Source organism: Polypterus senegalus, chromosome 5 (genome assembly GCF_016835505.1).
Source record: "Polypterus senegalus isolate Bchr_013 chromosome 5, ASM1683550v1, whole genome shotgun sequence".
In the NCBI taxonomy this organism is placed as follows: domain Eukaryota; kingdom Metazoa; phylum Chordata; class Cladistia; order Polypteriformes; family Polypteridae; genus Polypterus; species Polypterus senegalus.
This window is the reverse complement of record NC_053158.1, coordinates 178,536,807-178,561,092: the sequence shown is the minus strand read 5'-3', so window position 1 is coordinate 178,561,092 and position 24,286 is coordinate 178,536,807. Positions and strand designations below refer to the sequence as shown.

The 24,286-nt window shown below is 36.1% G+C and overlaps 1 protein-coding gene across 1 annotated transcript in view; it reads right to left on the bottom strand.

Annotated features, from left to right (window-relative positions):
• Positions 1-580: 580 nt before the first annotated feature.
• myl13 (myosin, light chain 13) overlaps positions 581-24,286 on the bottom strand; it is a 56,890-nt gene continuing 33,184 nt past the window's right edge. The window contains exons 3-7 of the mRNA XM_039753667.1: positions 14,793-14,942; positions 3,306-3,479; positions 2,909-2,986; positions 918-956; positions 581-820 (exon numbers count right to left, since the gene is read on the bottom strand). Of these exons, the coding sequence (XP_039609601.1) occupies positions 928-956; positions 2,909-2,986; positions 3,306-3,479; positions 14,793-14,942 (431 nt within the window). The 3' untranslated portion in view covers positions 581-820; positions 918-927. The remainder of the gene's footprint in view (positions 821-917; positions 957-2,908; positions 2,987-3,305; positions 3,480-14,792; positions 14,943-24,286) is intronic.

Genomic DNA, 24,286 nt, shown 5'->3' with positions numbered 1-24,286 from the left:
AGAATGCCAAATTGGGGCTGGGTAGTCTTTTGCCCTTTAATACCTACAGCTTTTGTTTTTATCTCTAGCTTAACCAACTGACTTTACCATCGAACTGTTGTTTAGAGACTTAAAAAAAATCAATTCTTTATTTAATGTATCTGTCTTATGTAAGGATGCATTATTTATTTTGTGTATAGTATTGTTGCATTGTTATTTTTATCAAATTTTTATTTGCTTTTTTGCATGTGACTATTTCTTTAAAATCTCGTAAAGCACCTTCAGCTGTATCTTTTTGTTTGAAAATGTTCTATAGAAATAAATGTTATTGTTTGTTGTTGCTGGAACTATGAGATTAATGCTTGCTACAGCACTAGTGTACCACATATTAATATTATTGATAATTATACTTTAATAAGAATAAAAAAGTAAAAACAAAACATTTGAAATGGATTTTATTTAATGAAGAAAATATTTTTTCATTACTTAATGATTTTCAATAGACTGGTCGGGTACAGCAAAACTACAAAGAAATTAGACACCTACTGAACCCAGGAGAAATGACTATGTAACTGAAAATAAAACACAAACTGGCAAGTAATGGATGTAACTGGGAAATACTTTTATTTAATTAAAGTCCTGTGAAATTTAAAGGTGTTCCAATCAAATCATAAGCTTAAGATCTCATTTCATCAACTGGAAAAATATTGCATGATTTCCCCTTTTCCTCTCAAAACACTCCTTTAAACACATGTGTCCTTTAGGATGTATATTTACAGTATGATGAGCATTTCTTATTCGACAGGATGGTACAACAAAAGTTGTCTTCAGAGTCTGATTTCTGAAAAAAGGCAGCATATATTCCAATATAAATATTTTGTAAATATGGATCATTAAAAATGTAACAGATATTTTCAAAAACAAAAAAAAATTCTTACCATTCTTTCCTTAACCAGCCATTATGTGTTTTACAAATGCTAAAAGAAATAAAAACATGTTACTACAGACATTTATTAATACTTTTTTTAATATATTGATATATCTGTTGACAAGTCTGTCTATTCCTTTTTAATGCAGTTTGTAGTATTTAAATTGCAAAATAAAATAATAATAAAATAACCTTGAGTAAAACTTTATTTACAGTCCCGATCAAACTGTGCCCCAAACAGTGTACAAAGACAGGCGATACTGTCCTGAGTGTATAACCACAAAAGCTGGTTGTGTGGCCTAATTATAGTGCAAGAAGTTTGTTACATTATGTAACAATTTTAAGAATTAGGCTACGCTACTTTGGTGTATTCTGCTGCTTTTGGATGATGGAAATGCCATCCATCTGTTATTTACTGGTGCTGTACTTGTTTTTATTTTTTAACTGTTAGCTCACCAATTGCCTTTCTTGGATTTACTTTGCTACTCAGTCTTTGCCTTAACTTTCATGTTACCATGTATGACACAACCAAACAAAGCACATTGTATCTTTAGGCTATTTTCGTCCAATTAATATTCTTTACACTGAATGATTCATTGTTTAATGCTCATTTGAGTGTTTCTTTATTCTTGATGATATGCTCTATCACTTTAAGATAGATAGACAATAATTTATTTGTCCAAAAGTTAAGAAACTAAAGACTTTAAAAAACTCAAGGAAAAATATAAATATTATAACAAACGACTCTTCACACACTTACAAGAACCTCTGGCTTGGTTAATTGTAAGAGAGCCACTGCCTTCTAATAACAGGATTGTGGGTGAGAGTAAGATGGATCAGATTATGGTTAGGTCTGCCCAACTGTACCACAGGTTTACATTTAAATAAAGCATGTTCAGTTTGTTGTATCTAAGAATGGAACATTACACATACGGTTCATCACTGTTCTTTCCAGCATTCCTCTGGCTGAAATCACCACCATTCCAGGGTCAGAGTTATTCATAATTAGAATGTTGGTAACAAAGTGAATCATTTCTGTTTCTGAGTCCCCATTTACAGAAGGGGGAACACAAACACTAATCAGAATGATGTAGCTTATCTCCCTATTCAGTAACATGGACAGATTCCGACAGTCACTATTACAATGTCACTACTCAAGTTTTCTTAAAAGCAGCGTAATGCAATAATGGCTCGTATTATCATGATTCTTTATATAAGCCTGTACATGCTAGGTAATTCAATTGAAATGGGAATGCATTCTTTTGTCATCATTAATCATCATTAGTTTTGATTTTTCTCTATCAGGTTCCTAATCCTCCATCCTCCCTAATACACAAACTTTAAATAGATCATTGGTTTACATTGAATAAATAGAAAGAGGGCAGCATTGTCTTGAACTGTAGATTGTTACAATAAACCTTTAATCTCATATTATTTGTACAATCTTAAAATGCAAATCCTAAATGCAACAGTTTTATCAAGGTTGCAAAGCATAGTAAAAACAATACTTTTTTGCATTTACATTTATTTTATACATTTACATTTATTTATATCAATATGTCTATATCTATATCAATTGATTTGAGCAAGTTGAATTTAAATTGTCCCTATTACAATATCTTGCAAGGGTAGATTAAAAAAGAAAGACTGGCCTTAATATTGGTCCTCTCAAATGGCACTATTTCTACATGAGTAAATAGCTGTAGTTTCCACAAAAATGGCTCCATTTCTTATTATGGAATGTTGTCTAATTTTGTTCCATCTATGCTGGAAATCATATTAACCACAAACAAATTGACTACATGAAGCTGAGAGGCAATGAAATTGTTAAAAGGCTTCTTGCAAATATTTAAACATACAACCAGTTCAATAGTCAAATGTTATAAATTATGTCTGTTTCCATCCATTAAATGAGAAACCAGTTAACACCAAACATTAGTGATGTTTAACTGTAGAATCATCACGAGCAACTAATGATACACTTTCCACAGAACTTATTACCTTCATAGTTTATGCATCCATTTGCATCTTCTTGCCCAGCCATTAACTGTTCAACCTCTTCCTCTCTCATTTTTTCACCTGTGTTGTAAAATATTTCAGTTTTCTATGGTACATTTTATGAATCAATAGAATAAAAATACAATGAGCAAAAACTACAGTTCCAGAGAGATCAAAACGGGTCAAGCTCAGCAGAGCTCTTTATTTTACTTACTTTCTTAACTTTTTAATTTATATATTTTAAATGATCAAAGTAAGGGAAATTCATATTAAATAATTTGCTTTCCTTAAATGGTTATTCATTTGGATGAAATCTGCAACTTATTGGAATATGACAGACATTTGGATCCATTTTCAATAAAAATGTGAGTCTAGTAAAAATGTATCCAGAATTGCTTACCTAAAGTCGCCAAAACATGGCGAAGCTCAGCACCCATGACTGTGCCATTTCCTTCCTTGTCAAAAACCCGGAGACCTTCAACAAAGTCTTCAAAGGTTCCCTGATCCTTAGATTTGCAGATGTGCTGGTGCATTGGTAGGAAGGTTTCAAAATCCAACATTTTTATTCCCATTTCTAAAAAAAATATATACATATAGTACATAAGATGTAGAAAGCACTTATAGTACAATTTATATAAAATATTTCAATTTTGCTGTTTTTGGAAGTCACGCTTTACAAACCAATTATAAAATACTATTCTTGACTATGTGGGTAATATACAGTATATTAAAACATGGCCAGACCTGGGGCCTCATGTATAAATGGTGCGTACGCACAGAAATGTTGCGTAAGAACATTTCGACATTCAAATCACGATGTATAAAACCTACACTTGCCGTAAAGCCACGCACTTTTTCCAAGGTACTTCATACCCTGTCGTACGCAAGTTCTCCACTCGGTTTTGCAGACTGGTAGCACCCAGCATCAAAGCAGTGCTACTGTTCCTGTGTGGTTACCCTTTATTTCTTAGAACCACTTTTCTGATGCGGCTTTATAAATACACTGAAAATAACCGCATGTTGTTTATTAGTGTAATGCATCTGATTGTAGATTACCTGTAACAATATAATGGCCCAGGGAATAGCCATAGTATTCCAAATGCCATAACTGCATTAGCGTTGTTATTCTAACTGCACCATTTTCTTCTTCTTTTTCTTCTTTCAGCTGCTCCCTTTAAGAGTTGCCACAGCGGATCATCTTTTTCCATATTACTCACACTGCACCACTCGAAGTATTTATATCACTGTATCTGAGTGGGGAATCACAGCTGCAGCTGATCGTAAAGAGAATTATCGGTATACAGCAACATGCTGCCAAAGCCACAGCAAAACGTTTCAAAGCCTTTCCTGTATGGACTTCGCGGTTCAGAAACATTTTCATCCCAAGAACTATAAACACACTCAACCAAGTGCTCCATGTAGAACTGTTTGTACTTATAAGTACAATTACCCCACTGTAAACTTGCACTACAGTTATAATATTGCACAACCTGTGCCACTTTATAAAGCGCGTATTTACATATGATGACGATATCATTTTTAAGATGAAATACAGCAAAATATGTTTTATACAGATAAAACTTTAAGTTCATTTAAATAAATCTGTATTGTTAATAGTTAAACATGTGAGGACACAGTGCCGCAGTGCTAGCTAGTTCACGTATTGTTCCTGCCTTGCGTGCTGTATATTTACTGAGGCTGGCACGACACTGGAAGGATAGATGGATAGAATAATTAAACACATACTATGAAGATATTTCAGTGTTCCTTAAAAGTTCTGAAGAGTTGTCATTGTAAGCTTACAGATGGCTTAACGTCTATTACAGAGCTGATTATGTGGCGTTTGGGTATTTGGGGAAAGAAAAGTAAGGACAGGAATTGCAGGTTAGTACGTTTGAAAGAGACAGTACTGCTACAATAAATTATTTCATCGAAGGTCGCAGCAGCATCTTGTGTGAGACATGACCAATCACTCCGCAATCGTGTTCCCATGTTTAATAACATGCTTTCATTCCAATCATCATGAAAATGATATCACGTATACATGTCAGTATTTTAATTATTCAGAGAAATGTAATATCACAAATGTAATGGATTCTGTGTCCTGTCGGAGAAAGAGAAAGAACAGAAGCACATAGTGATTCACACATATAGAGCACATTGAAGATCAAATACGAAACAAAGCATTTAACGTGCTACTTTAGTTACAATGGGATTTAAGAAACTAATAAATTAAATGAATTTAAGATGAAGTATGTGATGTTCTACTTTAATGACAAAATAAACTACGTGATTAAAGTGGAAATTTAGAGATTAAAGTTGACATTTTGTGCTTTTTTCCCACTGTGTGCCTATTTTTTTTTTGTGTGCGTATACCCTAATAAGCTCTGATGGTGGGCTACAACTCACCTTTTCACGGCAACTTTGATATGTGACGTCTTTTTTATTTTGGCACTGTGTGACTTTGTGCTTGGAGCTTTCAAGTTTCTCCAACACGCTATGTCACTCAATCAACTTCCTTTTGTTGATTATACCACTGTTTAAATCAACAAGTAGTAAGTTTTTCCTTTGCCTCCACCTGATATTTGCTGAAATTCTTATATTTTCCCCCGTGCTTTTGCCGTTGCCTTTTCACAGAACGCTGAGCTTAAGGGCTATTTATATTGATTTGCATATTCAATGAGGCGTAATTCTGGGAGGAGACGGGGTGGGACAGAAGGCTTGTGCACGTGCGTTACTTTTAATACTGACCGGGATTTATGGAGTGGAAGAACGCGGAAGTTGGAGTACGTACAGGTTCTTGCATCTGGATTTTTCTGTGCGTAAGCACATTTCGGCTTTTGTGCTTATGTCATGTTATAGTGCGAATTCTACACACGCCGTTATGCATGAGGCCCCTGGAGATGGCAGTGCAACTAAAGAAATGATAGATAGATAGATAGATAGATAGATAGATAGATAGATAGATAGATAGATAGATAGATAGATAGATAGATAGATAGATAGATAGAAATATTATGACAAACAAACAGTAACAAACTCCATCAAATACACACAAAAATTATAATTACTTGAAGAGCAATCACAATGTGGCATTATAAAGGCATATTGCCTTAGGTCCAGTATGAGGGAGCCCCATTAGCATTTCTTCACTTTCTTCTGTTGATTAAATCCATTGGCTGAAATTATTCAACACACCACACTGTAGAAAATCTCAGTGGCCATCATAGAGTTAGAGAACACTAAGAAGACTGCTAACAACCACATTGAAGGAATGGTCTCCCAAGATCAAAATATTATCTTCTGCCCTTTCTTATATACAGCAGTTCGTTTGTGTTACTAGACCAGTCCAGCTTGCCATTGACATGGGACCCAACATATCTGTGGTAGTGCACCACCTCCACATTCACTCTCTGATAGTAGAATTTTGCTACATTTTTCAAACAAACTCGACTGCAAGTGAGTAGTGTGGCTACAATGATAAGCAGTGCTGCCTCACAAATCCAGAATGATAGAATTCCAGAGTGTAAGATTAACTGGCATTTCTAAATTGGCATTGTGTGTGTGTGCAAGAGAGTGCCCTGGCAGCTCATCCAGAGTTGGTTCCCACCTTGTGCCCATTGACAGTCAAGGTAGTGAGTGATCTGGAGTGGATAATCAGGTTAGAAAAACAGGATTTATTGATGAATGAATGGATTGCACTTTTTCCATAACTTTTAATGAAAATTGAAAGCAGCTGTGGATATAGCACAGTAACTGATAAAATTGAAACTGTGTGTTTAGATTATAATTTCTTAAATTATGGGCCATGACCCAAACCATATTGGGTCATGCAAGGCTGTGATTCACCAATGTATAAAATGAGAAAGGGTTGCATATAGTTTGTAAAGTGTCTTGTGATGCGTTGTGGTGGGTTGTTTAAGTAATAGACATTACTCTGGTATGACTGTTAGTGATGAATCTCCATGGAGGACTTTTGGTCACAGTTCTCTTAGGGGGACCGCCCACCTACCCACCCCTTGTTACGAATGCCAGTAGCATGTTTATTATAAAGTTATATTAATAAACACTGGTTTAGATGAATTTAGACTGGTTTTTGTCTATAGACTGTCTTGTCTTCATTTATACTGAAAACTTTTGCATTAGGTTCTGGCTCCTCTCCTCAATTATTTCAAGGGCAAAATAGATCCCGAAATTGTATAGATAAAAGGGACCGCACAGTTCCTAATGCTTTTGTCCTAAAAATATTTTTCTCATCACATTCAACTTAAGACACTCCCTAGTATTCAGAATTAATCGCCATAACTGTGTGTACTGTATTTGTTGTTAGTTATCCTCTGATAAATTATTATATATATATATTTTGCTGCAAATAGATCAATGTCTTGTTCAATTTACTGTACTTTTCTACTGTTCCATAGTTTCACTATATGGTGATACATGTGACAATGTTAACCTAATGAAGTTATGGTCAGACAGTTACTTTAATCATCTTACCATCACTGCATATGAAATGAAATTTACATAACGTAGATTTCTCAAACCCATTTATTTCAATTGGGAAATTACATTTTTCACATATTCTACAACTCTGTTATGGCCAGTGCGATTTTCTACACTGTGTTGTACTGGGCAGGTAACATCACTTCAAAAGAGGCCCACAGAATCAACAAGCTAATTCAAAGAGCAGGCATGCATTCTGGATTTCATGGTAATAGCAAATGAGAGAATAAAAACAAGATTAAGTGCCATTTTGAACAATGCCACACATTCTTTCTCTGACACACTAACTTACGGCTTTCAGCCAACAAATTATTCAGTAGAAGTGTGTCAGGAAACATTATGGAGGCTCCTTTATACTAACAGTACACCTGCACAATGCCTCTCTTTTTTTTTAGTCATTCTGCCGTGTGTTCAGACCATAAATTTGCATGCATATTTATTTATGGATTTATTATTTATGAGCTTCTGTAAAAAGTCATATATTCCCCTGGGGACAGATGAAATTTTATCTGTCTAAAACTATAGTGAAGGGGGATCAGAGAGGTGGCATTTGGGTATTGGAAGCTGAAGGCAAAATAGAGTTGCAAGTTAACCAAACTCTACTGTACATGTTTTTGACAATGTGGGAGGAAATTTTAAGTACTGGGGGGAACCTATATAGGCATAAGAAGAATATGTAAACTCCACATGGACAACAACTGGATGTTGAATTCAAACCCAGGACCCTGGAACTGTGAGGCAGCCGGGCTAGCCACTGCAAAACCTTGCTGTCCAGAGTAGAAGTGATGATAAATGTAAACAGCTCTGTTACACTACCAGAGTGAGGAGCCTTTATTTGAATTCATCGTGTTGCTTTTCTCTTTCTGTTTATCAAATTACATATCAGTTTTATATAAAGCAGAAATTTTTGATTTGTTAACTTTGATCCGTTATCCAGTCATTGCTCACCTTGTTGCTAATTAAATCAATGTTCAGAAGCAAAATGGAGACGGACAATCTCAGTTTTGGCTTCAGTAAGCAGTGTTTAATCCTGGAAACATCCCAGTGTTTAAGCTTCTTGTTCAAGTCTGTCCCTGGCTATTTATAAATTCATCAATCAGAGGTTATTTACAGAAAAACTACAAAAATAAGAAAGGCAACACTTTATGCACAGCTTGTAACATTCGGTATCAAGATAAGCCTTTCCGCAAAAAGCCTGAGGCCATGGAACCATTTCAAGCATGGCAGCACATCCGTTTTTAGTTTAATATTTTATTGAATAAATGTAGAGGCCAAAAGTAAATAAATATCTAATGAATGATTTCTGATGTGTATCAGACATTTTAACTCCAGTAAAAATACACTCTCTTTTTAAAACTTGGAGAAAAATGCTCTAGTCAGATGATTTTTCTAGATAAAAAATGTCTTGTAGATATGTCCAATTTAACATTCATTTCTGAATATCAGTTAAGTATGAAATAGGTATTTATTATCAACTGTCTGGTTGTTTTTGGGAGGACTATTAAGATTTTGCTTTTCATTATATATTTTGCACTGATCTTATTTATTTGACTTTTATTTTGGCCTTTAGCATCTCACCCGTTTTTTCAGTGTCAGAGAAATGGGATTGGCATAGCTTAGTTTATACATTTGCGGCAGGAAGAATAGGAAGGAAAAAGCAAGACCCTTGAAATATATTTGCTTTGTGTTTTTCAGTGTCCTTTAATAACTTGTGGACCCAGAAATGCTGGCAAGCTATTCAGGTCCCTAAGACAAAACCTTTCAGTTTTACACCATCACCTGCTGCTCTCGTGCTTAAAGGGTGCTATGAATTACCATAGGGTAAGTTGTTGAGGATGTTTTCCTGTGGTTTTCAAAAGTGTTTTTGCTTTAGACCACAACATTTTCATAGATCAAGCAATAATGTCTTGTTAAGGAAAGAAGATGGGATGATTATGATGACTTCAGAATTACAATAATCCATCCATCATAGAGAACTGCAGTCTTTCCCTGAAGCACTGAGTCTAAGACAGGAATCATCCTGGTTGAGCCATGAGTCAATTATTGTGCCCTTTCACAGACACTTTGGGCCAATTTAGAGCCAACAATTAACCTAGCATGCTGGTCTTTAGTGTATGAGGAAACTGGTTAAACTTCACAGAGAAACATGGAAGGATTGTTAACTCCACACCAATAGTGTTTGGGCCAAATTTGAAGTCTCTTACTGTACTGTTTACAAAAATAATAATACTAAAAGTATTTTACCCTTTTATGTCATTTTGCTCTACATGTTAGCAACAATTGTATACATGTTGTGTTTCCTAAGTATCAAAACAATATAACAGATGAACAATTGATCCATTTGAGTAACAAATTAGACCACGGACAGAATTAGACAGAATTAAAAAAAAGAACTTTTTTGAAATGAAAACCACATCCAAACATGCTGAGTCAGAAATAAGAACAAAAAGTACACATATTCCAAAATGAAAACATACAATCCAGTATTCAAATGGAGAAATGCATCAAACTAAAAAAACAACACAAATATAAGTCTACAATAAATTGTAACAGAGAATGTTAAATCAATCCTGGATAAAATCTACTATTCCTTAATATATGTGGGACTCGGTATAACTGAATTCATGATTCTGTATCACACACATTTGTCTCAATACACAATGTGAGGTTTCTGAAGGACCCCACCCCCCAACGGGATGGCATGCCGAAGCATCACTGCCACGCCTGTGGAGGACTACTCATCCGTCTCTGAGGCAACTGCAGGTTCACAGCGCCTCAGCATAGCACCTCGGAAACAACTTTGAGCCAATTGAGCTATACACGCCAGTCGCTGATGGGTGAGTCAAGGAACATTATAAATGCAGGGAACAGTATAACTTGGCCACTGGCCTGACCCCAGCGTTGCCAGTTTGATGTGTCTGTGTATTGTAGAGTGGTACCTCCTGCTGCAATAAATAACTGTGCTGTTCATGTTTAAAGTTGAATAAAGCTGGTTTTGCTAAAATACTGAGACTCAGCCTCATGTTTTAGGGTGCAAGACAGTGACTCACGCGTCACAATATAATCAAAAATATATCTGTTCTGCCACCCAGAGGTGCAGGTGTATTTTTTAAGGAACAATCAGGTTCTAAGACAGTAAAATAAAGAGGATCAAGTTCCACACCAAAAGCTGATTTATACTTCTAAACTAACAGCTACGTCATCGAAAGCAGTTTGTATTTCTGTGTATTGTTATAATGTGCCGTAACTTGCTGGCATGTCGTCTAATCATACTTACCTGAAAGTATCCCAACCCGCCTACCATAACGCAGTGAGATAAGGATGTCTTATTTTATATACCTTTACTTCATAAATCGTTTCATTCTCTATTCTCTGGATGGACAGGAGAGGATAATGTGAAAGTAATTAGGATGTAGTACTGTATGCATTTCAAATTTGTAAAATATATAGTCAATAAAAAATTAAAAAAGAACAATAATGAGCATACAAAATATAATATTGGTTGTCACGTCTAGATATAAAAAGAACATATTAAGAAGTCAATACTAGTACTCCTACTTCCAGAGGAGTATTTAAAATGTTATGGATGTGGAACACCATAATTAACCTGGAGCACATTTGAGTAATTACATTTAAAGTAATATGGTGGAAAGAGTAAAACATTTGATCTAGATTACCCGGGCTTTCAAAAATTATTCACTATGGCTCATCCTCCCAGAAAATGATTCCACTAACATAAGTGGTCAGTTAGGAAAGGATTAGGATATTGTGAACTGGACAAAGGGCAGAAAACAAAAACATTAACTCTTTTTTGTCGACATGGGAGGGTGAGGGCAGATGAACAGAGGGTGAGAAAAGCTGTAATTGTCCATAAAACTCACTGTTACATTATAGGTAGACTCTCTTTGCTAGGAGAACTGTTAGAATCACTGACTTGACGTTGAATCCCTCAATGTTCAAGATTAAACAACCTCTAGAACGGAATCAACATCTGGTGAGAGAGCAAAGCAAATGTGCAAAGCAAAATACTCTGTGTTTTATTTATTTGTTTGTTTGTTTATTTGTTGTGTATTATCACTGAATCAGACTCTGACTTATTGAACTCTAGTTTAGAGGCAAGTGATCTGGAGATCGAAAACAAAAGTCAGGTACCTGCATCAGCTGATCGGACCCCAGCTGATCACATAGTTGACGCGCCTACAGCTTTCACATGGGAGGACAAAACAAGTGATCTGGGGCCTCATGTATAACGCCGTGCGTAGAACTCGCACTATAACATGGCGTAAGCACAAAAGCCGAAATGTGCTTACACACAGAAAAATCCAGATGCAGGAATCTGTGCATACTCCAACTTCCACGTTCTTCCGCTACATAAAACCCGATCAGCGTGAAAAGTAACGCTCGTGCACGCGCTTTATGTAATGCCCCAACTCCTCCCAGAATTACTCCTCTTTGAATATGCAAATCAATATAAATCGCCCTTAAGCTCAGCCTTCTGTGAAAAAACAATGGGAAAAGCACGGGGGAAAATATAAGAATTTCAGCGAATACGAAGTTGAGGCAAAGGAAAAACATACAACCGTAGTATAATCAACAAAAGGAAGATGATCGAGTTACATAGTGTGTTGGAGAAACTTGAAAGCTCACGTTCACAAAATCGCACAGTGCTGGAAATAAAAAAGAAGTCACATATCAAAGTTGCCGTGAAAAGGCGAGCTGTAGCCCACTGTCTGAGTGTCATATGAAAGCTTATTAGGGTACAGAGAAAAAAAAGGCACACAGTAGGGAAAAAGCACGAAATGTCAACTTCAATCTCGAAATTTCCACTTTAATCATGTAGTTTATTTTGTCATTAAAGTAGAACATCATAAACTTCATCTTAAAATCGTTTAATTTGCCAGTTTCTCAAATCACATCGTAATTAAAGTAGCACGTCAAATGTTTTGTTTTGTATGTGCTCCATGTGTGTGAATCACTACTTGCTTCTAAAACCGGCTCTCTTCCTCCAACTGGACACAGAATCCATTACATTCGTGATATTACAGCTCTCTGAATAACTAAAATACTGAGATGTATACGTGATATCATTTTCATGATGATAGGAGTTAAAGCATGTTATTAAACATGCATTTCACGGCGCAGTGATTGTGTGAGACCTTTGATGAAATAATTTATTGCAGCAGTACTCGGGGCGGCTCTAGGCTTATGGTGGCCCTGGACAAAGGAAGAATCGGTGGCTCCTTAGCCCGTCAATGTCAATAAGGTAGTTTATGCATGGTGGATAGCCACATCTGTTGTGGATACTGCATAGCCGCCTCGTGCTCATGACACAAGCATTTAACTTTTGCCGAAATTTGTCACTGCGTTTTTAGCTGTGTTATTTTCTCTTTCTGTTTTATATTCAATATATATTGGCATAGCCGCCTCTGCAGTCCTTGCTTTTCTTTCTCCAAGTAACCGATCGCCACACAATCAGCTCTGTAATAGACGTTAAGCCATCTGTAAACTTAGAGCGCTGATTCTTCAAAACGTTTAAAGAACATTGAAATATCTTCATAGTACATGTTTAATTATTCTATCCTTCATGACAGTCCCAGTGAAGAATATAGATTATTTAAATTAAGTTAAAGTTTTATCTGTATAATATAATAAACATATTTTGCTGCATTTCATCTTAAAAATGATATGTCATCATATGTAAATACGCGCTTTATAAAGTGGCTCAGGTTGTGAGATATTATAACTGTAGTGCAAGTTTACAGTGGGGTGATTGTACTTATAAGTACAAACAGTTCTGCAATGAGCAATTGATTAAGTGCGTTTAAAGTTCTTGGGATGAAACTGTTTCTGAACCGCGAGGTCCGTACAGGAAAGGCTTTGAAACGTTTTGCCGTGGCTGAGACAGTGTGTGCTTGAAGCTGTATACCGATAATTCTCTTTCCGATCAGTTGCTTCTGTGATTCACACTCAGATACAGTGATATAAATACTCCGAGTGGTGCAGTGTGAGTAATATGGAAAAAGATTATCCGCTGTGGCAACCCTTAAAGGGAGCAGCTGAAAGAAGAAAAAGAAGAAGAAGAAGAAGGTGCAGTGAGAGTAACAACGCTAAAGCAGTTATGGTATTTGGAATACTATGGATTTTCTCTGGACCATTATATTGTTACAAGTTAATTACAATCAGATGCATTACACTAATAAACAATATGCGGTTAGTTTCAGTATATTTATAAAGCCGCGTCAGGAAAATAAGGAGTAACCACACAGGAACAGTAGCATTGCTTTGATGCTGGGTGCCGCCAGTCTGTAAAACCGAGCGGAGAACTTACGTACGACAAGGTATGAGGTACCGTTGAAAAGTGCATGGCTTTATGCCAAGTGTAGGTTTTATACATCGCGATTTGAACGTGGAAAAGGTCTTACGCAACATTTCTGTGCGTGCGCACCGTTTATACATGAGGCCCCTGGAGACTGAAAACAAAAGGCAGCTACCAGCATCAACTGATTAATTCCCAGCGGATCAGTTCCAAACTTATTGTAGTGCTGAACATGCTTCTATAGCTAACATACTGTATATATGGCAACGTTCACCTGTGAGGACTGCACAAACATAAATCCATGGGTGACAAGCTGGCTTCTAGACATCATCAATTGACACAGAGTGCTAGTAGATACTATGGATTACTAGCCATTTGACTACTTCAAGCTGTTTTTTTCCAGATAATGCCTTTCAGCTTATGAGTGATGATACAAACAGGTATGTCATAACTATGTTTATTTAAATACTATAGAGGCTCATGGAACAAAAAATAGAGTGACATTTTTTATAAATAAGTTTGTTTTTTTTTTTTGGAAAAATATTCATCCCTGGGACAAAAGAAAAAAAATCAGCCCTAAAAGGTCCAGATATGAAGTTTTTCAGTAGATTCTCTTAGGGATATGTGATAGAATGTTTAGATGTTGATAATTTGATAAAGTGAAAAAATATTAGATATCTTTAGGTGAGACCAAGACTGGAAGTAAATATAAATATTGTCCAGTTCTTCTTTAATGTTTTCATTATCAGTCTTTGCTGTCTTTCCAATTTCGGTGATATCTGCATATTTCACAGAATTTCTTACTATTCAGTAATCAGATTTTTAATATAATTCAGAAAACACATTATTCCTATCCCAGATTCTTTTAAGACTTCCCCAGTGACAATGCCTTTTATGGATCTTTGTCTTCTTATGTGCAGTCCTTGTCTCCTGCCCATTAACCATCTTGCAATCAAATTTCTGGATGTACCTTTAATACCAATGATTTGATAAAACCATTAAAACTTTACAGAGAATCAGGCTGTAAATAATATTTTAGGTTAGCTTTCCTTGTCCAGTTTCTTTTACCTTCAGGCTTTGGCTTCCCCAGAACTTTGAGAACTTCAGCATTGGTTGGATTTTGGCCAAGGGCACGCATGACATCTCCACACTGAGCATAAGTGATTTTCATTTCGCAGTTTGGTGTTCTGTCAAAAAGGGAAAAGGCTTCTTTGAAATCTAAAAAACAAAACAAAACACAGTTTTCTTATTGAAAAAATATTTTCTGCTTCAAATCAAAGTGTGCTATTAATTATAGTACAAGTCACATAACTGCACATATAGTCAACAAACCCACTCAAAGAAAAAGTAACAAATCCTTTAGAAAGCACAACCTTAATAGAGTCATATCTATAAACGCAATAATCAATTGAGAAGAAAACAGAATATATGAATTTTAATAGTTCTATGTGTAAAACATGCTATCAATTGCTATCAATTTTTATTTTATAGGGCACCAGTCATAGACAATGCAGGTGACTGCTGAAGGTGTGGGGCTTGAAAAAATGAAGAAAAAGACAGAAAAGGCCATGTTTATTTTTGTCCTTGGTGCTAGAATGAAGTAATGTGTGTAGGACAAGTCAAGGGAAGCTATCTTTAAACTATACACTATAAAAGTGAGGCCCTGTCAGAAGTACTATGTGAAGTTTCGGCCTCCATATTATTAAAAAAAGACATAGCAGTGCTAGATACCACAAAGATGAGACAAGAGTGATTAGGCTGATTCCAGAAGAGTTAAAGTATGAGTTATGAGGAAAGTTTGAAGGATTTGGACTTTATCAGTTTATGCAAAAAGAAATTAACAAGTGACATGACTTAGGTGTTCAAAATTATTCAACCTTTTATTTTAAAATGCATTATTTAAAAAGAATTCAGGGAACCACATGGAAACTAATTAATGGGACATTATGCATAAATATAAGAACGTTTTTCTTCCCAGAAATGTAATAGTACTTTGGGTTCTTACAAAGACAACTTCATAGTATTTGGAGGCTTTATTGGACTGAATGGCCTGTTCTTTTTAATAATGTTGGAATGTTTTAATGATATAGGGGGAGTTGGATATATAGATAAGATTAGAGCCATTTTTGCTAACCTCTCCATTTTTCTCTCTTTTGCTGGTTCATTCAGGATGGCCTGTTATTCCATTCAAAGTGAGTATTGAAGCAGAGATTATTACAGCTGGATGGTAACCTTCCAGGTTTGCCTAAAGTAAGTAGTACCACCCCAGGATGAGAGGGTGCACTGTTGTCAACAGTCTTGTTTCCTTTTCCCTTCTCAGCTTACCCATTGAGGGCAACAAAGCAAAGGAAGCCTCGTCTCTTCTGGTCCACCCAGTATAAAAGCAGAGTGTTACAGAAGGCTGTATCATTTTGGTGCTGACCTTGCTAATGTGCAGACTGAGACAAGAACTTGCTGCCAAGCAATTCCTAACAGGAAATTTTCTCTCACCTAGAGTTCACTCAAATGCATCCTTTTCATTGTTTTTTCTTGATTTATGTTCAATTTCAACAGTTTTTTGCCTCAGTGATACTCCGAGCATTTGGCTTTTGCCCTGCCACTTCATTCGCCCCACTACAATGTCTAACCAGCAATTGCATATGTGATCAATGCATTAATATTAATCCAGAAATTTTATTTTTACAAAATTACATAAACAGTATATCCACAATATGATATTTGAAACTCAGGGAAATGAAGGCCACTATCATGCACTGACATGTAGCTTTGAAATGCACATGTGCCATTTTGATTCTCTAATGCTTGTGTTGCAGTGAGGCACTGTAAACTGTGTTATGTGAAATTTGAAATTAAAAAACAATTAAAATGGAGTATTTCTCAGTGTTTTAAAGGTAATATTTACTGTGCATTAGGTACTGGATGTGTATGTAATTCTTAAGGTTAACATTTGTCACACACATGTGTTTGGGACTCAAATAGATGCAGTTACCTGCCGAACCAGGGGTTGGCGCTGCCCTCTAACTCTTTCTCTCTACCGGCAGAACAACTAAAAAATCCACACCATAGAATTACTTCCGGTCCCAGCCCTCAAGACCTGCCTCTTCATGATGTCACTTTCGGTGCCAACCATCAAGATCCCACCTCTTCATAATGTTACTTCCGGTCCCTGAATGCCTTTCACCCATGACATCACTTCCTGCAAAATCTGCGATGCAGTATATAGCACCATCATTTCCTCTTTTGGCAGTTCTGATTTCAACTCTGTCTGTGAAGACATCATTTCCTTTGCTTGTGCTACAGTATATGGGGATCCCCCCAAACCTTTGACATTGTTTTTGTCTTTATTTTACACACTTCTGTTATTTTTGACCTTGTCACTATATCCCCTGCTCTTCTAGGAGTTCAGGAATCACAAACTAGGTTTGTAAAGTTTATATTTGAATGTATCAAGTAAGTATGCATGTTACTTAGGATTGAAATTATTGATCAAAATTTTTACTTATAGGCATGCAAGTGTCTACAGTATGACTCTGAAGTATCTGGTGTCCTTTTAGAATTTAATGTTGTTTGCACTGATGTCTGTTCCACTTATCACTAATCAACAATGTCCTGTATTTGGATAGAAGCTAACCTTTTACAGAAATATTGAACTAAAAATACAATGGCAAAACAGATTGAAGCATTTATAAGTATGGCAAAAAATACAGATATTTTACATTTTTAAAGTTAAGCATCACACTGTATTTCTGGAAGAAAATAAGAAGGAAGAAATGACAACTGATTAGAACATAAATCTACATATACCACAAACAGTGAACTTGCGATCCACTGCTCTGCCATACCTTTTACAGCATGTACTACAAAAATACAATGCAACACGAATACAATAACAATCAAATATTAAAACAGTGCTGATAGCAAGGTCATTTAAATAAGCATTACAATCAAATGATTATGACAATGAAATAAGCTTCCACAGCTGTATTTTTCACATTAAACTAGGGGGCTCTGCCCCCTGCTTGCATTGCTCGCCAACCCCCGGGTGTGCACTTTGGGGATGCAGATGTACAATTTAAACAGATTGTTATTTCCATGGGAATTATTACATACTAGCCAAAGCCCGTCGTAGCATACGGCAGTGTAAGAATAGGAACGGAAAACGGTGAGAAAGGAATTCAGTATAACAAAGGCTTAGGAAACCACCGTCGCAGTATAACGAAAATGACAATGAGAGAAACCAATACCAATGGTCGAGAGAGTACCTTCCTGTAGCAGGCTACGTAAAACATAGATATATATAGATAGACGCCGCATTCACTGTGTTGCCCAGTCGACACGCTAAGTCAGCGCGTCCGCCCTATTGTGAGTGGTAAAAGTGCCATTTAAACTACATGCAATTATTTATATCCAATTCGGACTGCTTTCTTCCATCTCTGAAACATTTCTGGACTTCATCCTGTTCTTACGCAACACAGTACTAAAGTATTGGTTAAAGCCTGAGTCACTTCACGTATAGATTACTGTAATGGTATTCTATCTGTCATCCCACAAAAATGTATCCATCGCTTACAATTTATTCAAAATTCTGCTGCCAGGATAATAACCTGCTGTTCTAAATCCACTAAACATACTACACCTATTCTCTCTCAACTTCACTGGCTCCCTGTTAACTACAGAATTCAATACTAAATACCACTCTTAGCATTTAAAGCTCTCCACAACCTCACTGACCTCCTGACACTGACACTCATCTTGCTCACTGTGATTCTCATCTGCAGCTGTACTTTCTGTACCACACATCAAACTCTGCTATGGGAGCTCGAGCATCTCTCACAGTGCTCCTCAACTCGGGAGTTCTCTTCTCTCACATATACATCAGCTCGATTCAATAACACATTTTAAAAATACCCTCAAAACTTATCTTTTCAAACTGACATACCAGTTGGGAATTTTGCACTGTTACTGCCAGTTATCTTTGTTTATTTGCTAATTATTGCTGTTTGATTGAGAGCGACAGTGGATGCGGAAGTAGGATTAGAGATGGTGGGCGGGGGTCTGCTGTGTGTATCCCATGGTCTTGGCTCTGTGAGTTGGCGGGTGTGGCTCTCTGTCTTGTGTGCGCTCTCTGCCTTGCTTGCCCTTAGTTGAAGTTGGCGGGCGGACTTTGATGGGCGTGGCTCTATGTCTTGTGTATGCTCTCTGTCTTGCTTGCCCTTAGTTAGAGTTGGCGAGCGGGGCTCTGTCGAGCGTATCTCATGGTCTTAGAGTTGGTGGGCGTGGCTCTCTGTCTTGCGTGCTCTCTCTGTCTTGCTTGCGCTCCCTGTCTTGCGTGCCCTTAGTGAATTATATATCTAGATACATACTAGACCTAACTATTTTACATTACAGAGAATAATTAACCATAGTAAAAAATAGTAAGACATAATAAATTGAAAGAAAATTATGCTTCATGTTGCGTTAGAGGTACTCATTCCGTTATACGTTTTTGTTCTGTTTGGCTTTGAAGTTAATATGCAAATACTTTTTAAACTTACACTTTTACTGTAAAACTTCAGTAAAAACAATATTTAGAATTAACTTTTCGTCAATATTGCATTGAATTTTGATTCCTTGTTTGGAGTTACATTGTGACAACGCAACTTATAACTGCCGTGAGTGAATATCATTTCTTTCTCTCTAATAAATAAACCGACTTTTTCTAATGTTTGTCCCTGTGATTTGTTAATTGTCATAGTTAAAACTATTCTAATGGGAAGCTGTAAATGTTTTAATACGAATGGCACATCAAGATCTCCCTTGGTGTCTAATGTTATCTGCGGAAGATGTACTACATTACTGTTCTTGTCCCTGTTACAATTTTACATGTCAGAATTGTTTGACCAATTTTGAATACAACTATTTTGTCCTATTGCATAGCCATCACATTACGATACATCCTTCTTTCAATAGTAATTCAGCCGGTGGAAAACTGGACAATGTTAACGGTTGTAGATATTCTATGGGATATTGTAAGCTGATGTTTTCATCTTCTGCAACATCACCACCAATTGTTTCAGCACAGTCTGTTGATACGCATGTAACCAATTTGCTGTGTAACCGATCGAAACTTTTCACTTTAATTCGTTTGATGTCATCATTTCTCAGTGCTAGTATTTCCCCTGTACTCATTTCTTATTGTATGTTGATAATCCTTCAGGATGAAAGTCTTCAATAAGATTTGGACATAAAACATAAAAAGTCTTCTTTTATTGGGAACTTAAATTAAAGAAAACAAAAAAATGGATAAGATCTGAGAGCGCAGGAACTGTGTCTGACAAAAGCATTCACATGAATGAGAGGTGAAAGGACTATGGATGTAGGCCGTTAACCTGAAATGGTTGAGAAGAGGGTGGGACCTGAAAAAATCTCTTGGCAATAGTCTTGTCTCATCTTAAGATGTTCTTTTATAATATAGAGAGATGTAACTTTAAGAAGCTCCTAGTTGTGCCCTACTATTTTGGAGTGCTATTGCTTGATTCTATGCAGACATTGAAGTTATTAAAGCTCAACACCAGATAAATAGCATAAGACTAACTTTAAGTGTTTCATAAATTTGTTTTAACCCATATTTTTTAATTGGCTTAAAGAAAGAAAATGTAAAAATAAAATTAAAATCTAGTACTTATGTGAAATGAAAATCAAAATAGTAATTTGATTTGAGAAGAGGCTCAGAAATGAAACGAGCTTTGATAGGTTTTGTTCTCAATATTTTGTAGTTGGTAAAGTGCAATTAACACAAATCATTCACAAATATTAATCTAATTTCAAGCCTTCTTTTTCTTGAAAGTTTTGTAGAATCTTTGCCCAGAGGGGACTGGGCGGTCTCATGGTCTGGAATCCCTACAGATTTTATTTTTTTCTCCAGCCATCTGGAGTTTGTTTTTGTTTTTTCTGTCCACCCTGGCCATTGGACCTTACTCTTATTCTATGTTAATTAGTGTTGACTTATTTTATTTTCTTACTGTGTCTTTTATTTTTCTGTTCCTTATTATATAAAGCACTTTGAGCTACTTTTTGTATGAAAATGTGCTATATAAATAAATGTTGTTGTTGTTGTTTACCAAGGAAAATATTACACGCCTCTTAATCTAAGCCTACCAGTAAGATATTTTTGTGAAAGAAAGCAGACTGCAATCTATTTTAGCAGGTGTGAAATTCAGTTTGTACGTGTCTTAGTTCAAATCCAAGACCATGTGTTTTCAACAGCTAATTGGCCAATTGCTTTACAGTTGGATGAGATGGAAAAAAGTAACATTATGTAACTTTGAATCCAAACATTTATGGGTATTCCAGTAATATGTTTGTACCTTTGCATTTAAAAATACTTTAATAACCTGTCACATTAAATAGTGAATATTTTAAAATACATGAAGTATTGTCTTCTTTTTTATATGTGTGACAGAGGATTGCCTTCCTGACTCGATTAAGGTATGTGATACCACCCCAGGAGCAGAGGGAGTGCTGTCGCTAACAGTCTTGTATCCCTTTTTGTCCCTTGAGGGAAAATGGAGCCAAAGAAGGTCCGCCCCTTCCGTCTGTCCATTATAAAAGGGAGACATTCCCAGAAGGTGGCGTCTCATTTGGACCTGACCTCACTGGAGAAGAGAGTCTTTGTGCATGCTAAGTCATCACTTACATAAAGGGCAGCTGGTTTGTCAATATAGCTCCATCGGGTGCATATTTTCAATGAACTTTTCTTTTTGTTTAAATCAAATGGGGTTTTGGCTGGTTGGTACTCTAATTGTTTAAAATTTGAGTCATCTCATCATTTGCCCCACTACACTTCCTTTTCACATTATCATGCAAAGCAGCTCTTTCCTTAAAGTAAGTCATGTTATGTTTGCTGACAAAAAGAGGCAAGCATTGAATAATGGAGGTGACCAGGAAAAGAAACCTCAAAAAAGGCAATCAAAAGATCATTAACAAAAAAATGCCCTATCTTTTGTCAAAACCTAAATGCTAATCAAAAATTGTAGTTGATGATAGAAAAGAGTATAATAATGAGCACAAGAAACAACACAGCTTTTTGTTTATGTAGCTACAAACTTAGATGACCAGGAATTGTATGGCATCAATCTTTTATCCTGTCACAAAGATAGCTTCAGCACAGCACATCTCTGCATAAAGCTGCATAGTGACCTAAAAGTATCTCCATAACAAGAAAAGTAAGATAGATTCAAAATAACACGCAAAAACGTTAATAGTGCGTACCAGTCATAACAGTCAGACTCTCTTTTCTACAGTATTGCAGGAGTATACTCTTGCCTTCTGCAAACACAGATGTACCTTAAACCATGGTGACTTCTTGCTAGTCAGGCACACCTTCACAGAACAATTCTGAAAATTTGGGAAATGTAACAAAAGGCCCAAAAGTAAAATAATAATAATTATATAGCAGATAAACCTCAGGGCTTGGTGGCAGCAGAGTCTATCTAGGCAGGATAAAACTCTGTATAAGATGCCAGTGCACCCATTAAATATATTTATCACTTGGGCAAAAGTTTCATAATTTGTTCTGTTTTTTTTTTCAGATTAATGAAAAAATAATTTCACATATAAAACCTTCAATTTCTAAGAAGAAACATTTTAATTATTCTACAGTATTTCTAAAAAGCTGCTAACCATGTGTCAGTGAAGGATGTGTAATGTATTTTGTCAAGTAAAAAACCAAAGTGTAAGTAATGAAAGAATTGTTTACTTTTGGTAAAGAATCCCAGGAGTCTTCGGACAGATTTCATGCTTGTCAGATCTTTCGATTTCTTCTTGTTCATTTGCCTCAAGCAACAAGAGGTGAATTCTGCTTGTAAGAAACATATACTTGAAAGGCTATCTTTTGTTACATAGCAAAGTCAAGTGCAAATGTAAGATGAAAGCAGAAGGATTAAGGGCACATTTGCTTTACTGCTTTCAAAATACCATTCTGAAGATATGCCTGCAGCTGTTCCAGTGAACATGAAGTATCCCGGATGTGAGCTTCAGGGTCCAGAAATTGCTTAAAGAGTTCTAAAGTAAAAGGGTCACACAGAGGCAAAGCTATCCCCCCAAACACACCCACACGCGCACACACAAACACAGACAACTAGGCAGCATCCTTTATGCATCGATATTCTCTAGCAAACAGACTTTGGTTATGAGATATTTAATTTGAGTATTTAATGTTTCTATTAACACAGATGCATTGTTCAAAATGAAGGAGAGCTTTTATCATTTATTAGCCAGCACTGAGGCCATCAGTTAAATAAGTCACTTCAAACGTTCCACGCCTTAAAAGTCTAGCATAATAGCCATAAACCTTTCAAAATATAAAAAATAAATATTCTTTGCTTGCTTTAACCTACTTTACCTAAAAATAAAGTCTATATGAGATTAGTGGCATACTGTAATGCCATTCTTTCATATTTCAAACCCATGGTTTATGTTTCAGGATCATGGAGAGTCAGAGCATAACCAACTACCATCAAGAACAAGACAAGAACAGTCTCTGTCACCAGACCAGTTTAGAGTTGCCAAAATAAATGAGCACAAAGTGATAAGCCAGTTGTCTTCAAAAACACACATAACAAAATATCTAAAATCTGTTTTCCAGATTAGACAAATTGGAAATGCTGCATGGGGGGCACTAAGAAATTAATTAATTCATTTATGTTTAGTAGAACTGACTCCTGCACTGCCTTATTCACCGGCTATTCAAACCTAAACAGCCTTCAGTCTTTCTCAGTGACTGGGTTGTGTCCCACATTTTGTTTCTGGTTGCCATTTGCTGAGTTGTTGTTGGGTCACAAGTACTTGTGAAAATCCAGCTCCCAAAACTGTACACAGCACTGTGTATGATGTTTTACTGTTTCTAATCGCTTCACCAAGGTCCCTTCACCACTTTTCCAATTGTTCTCATTTCACCAAGGAAGGCACCTTACACCCCCCAAAAAACATTCTTTGTTTGCTGCCTGTGGGTCATCAGTGAACATAAAAAGGTAAAACTGAGTCACAAGACCATAAAGGTTGAGAAGCATTGAGTGAAAGTTGAAGTTATTACTTCTAAAGCATATTATATATTTATTTGCTATATGAAACTGTATTCTAAAATGAAGGTTTTTTTTTTAATTAAAAAAAAAACGCCTTGTCTGTTCACATTTTTACAATAGGGCTTAAGGTGCCCAGGCCCAAACATGAAAGTAAAAGTCTTAAAACCAAATGCATCCATTTTGAAGCCACACAAATTTCTATCTCATGACTTTCACGTTTATGAGCATTCTTTGTGACAATTAAAGGAAACTTTAAATGATAGTTTTATCACAGATTCTTGGTATTATTTTGCTTGCAGTAAGAATACATTTCCCTGTTTGTTTGTCTGCACCCAGTGGCTGTCGTGTGTGGAATTCTAACATTTCCCTGTCGCATCCCTAATGCTGGTATACTATGGAGGAATATTTCGGACAAAATGAAATAAATAAATAAATGCGTAAATAAATAAAAGTACTGTGAAATGTGAGCATAAATAAATACATGTGTCATGAAATGAGAGC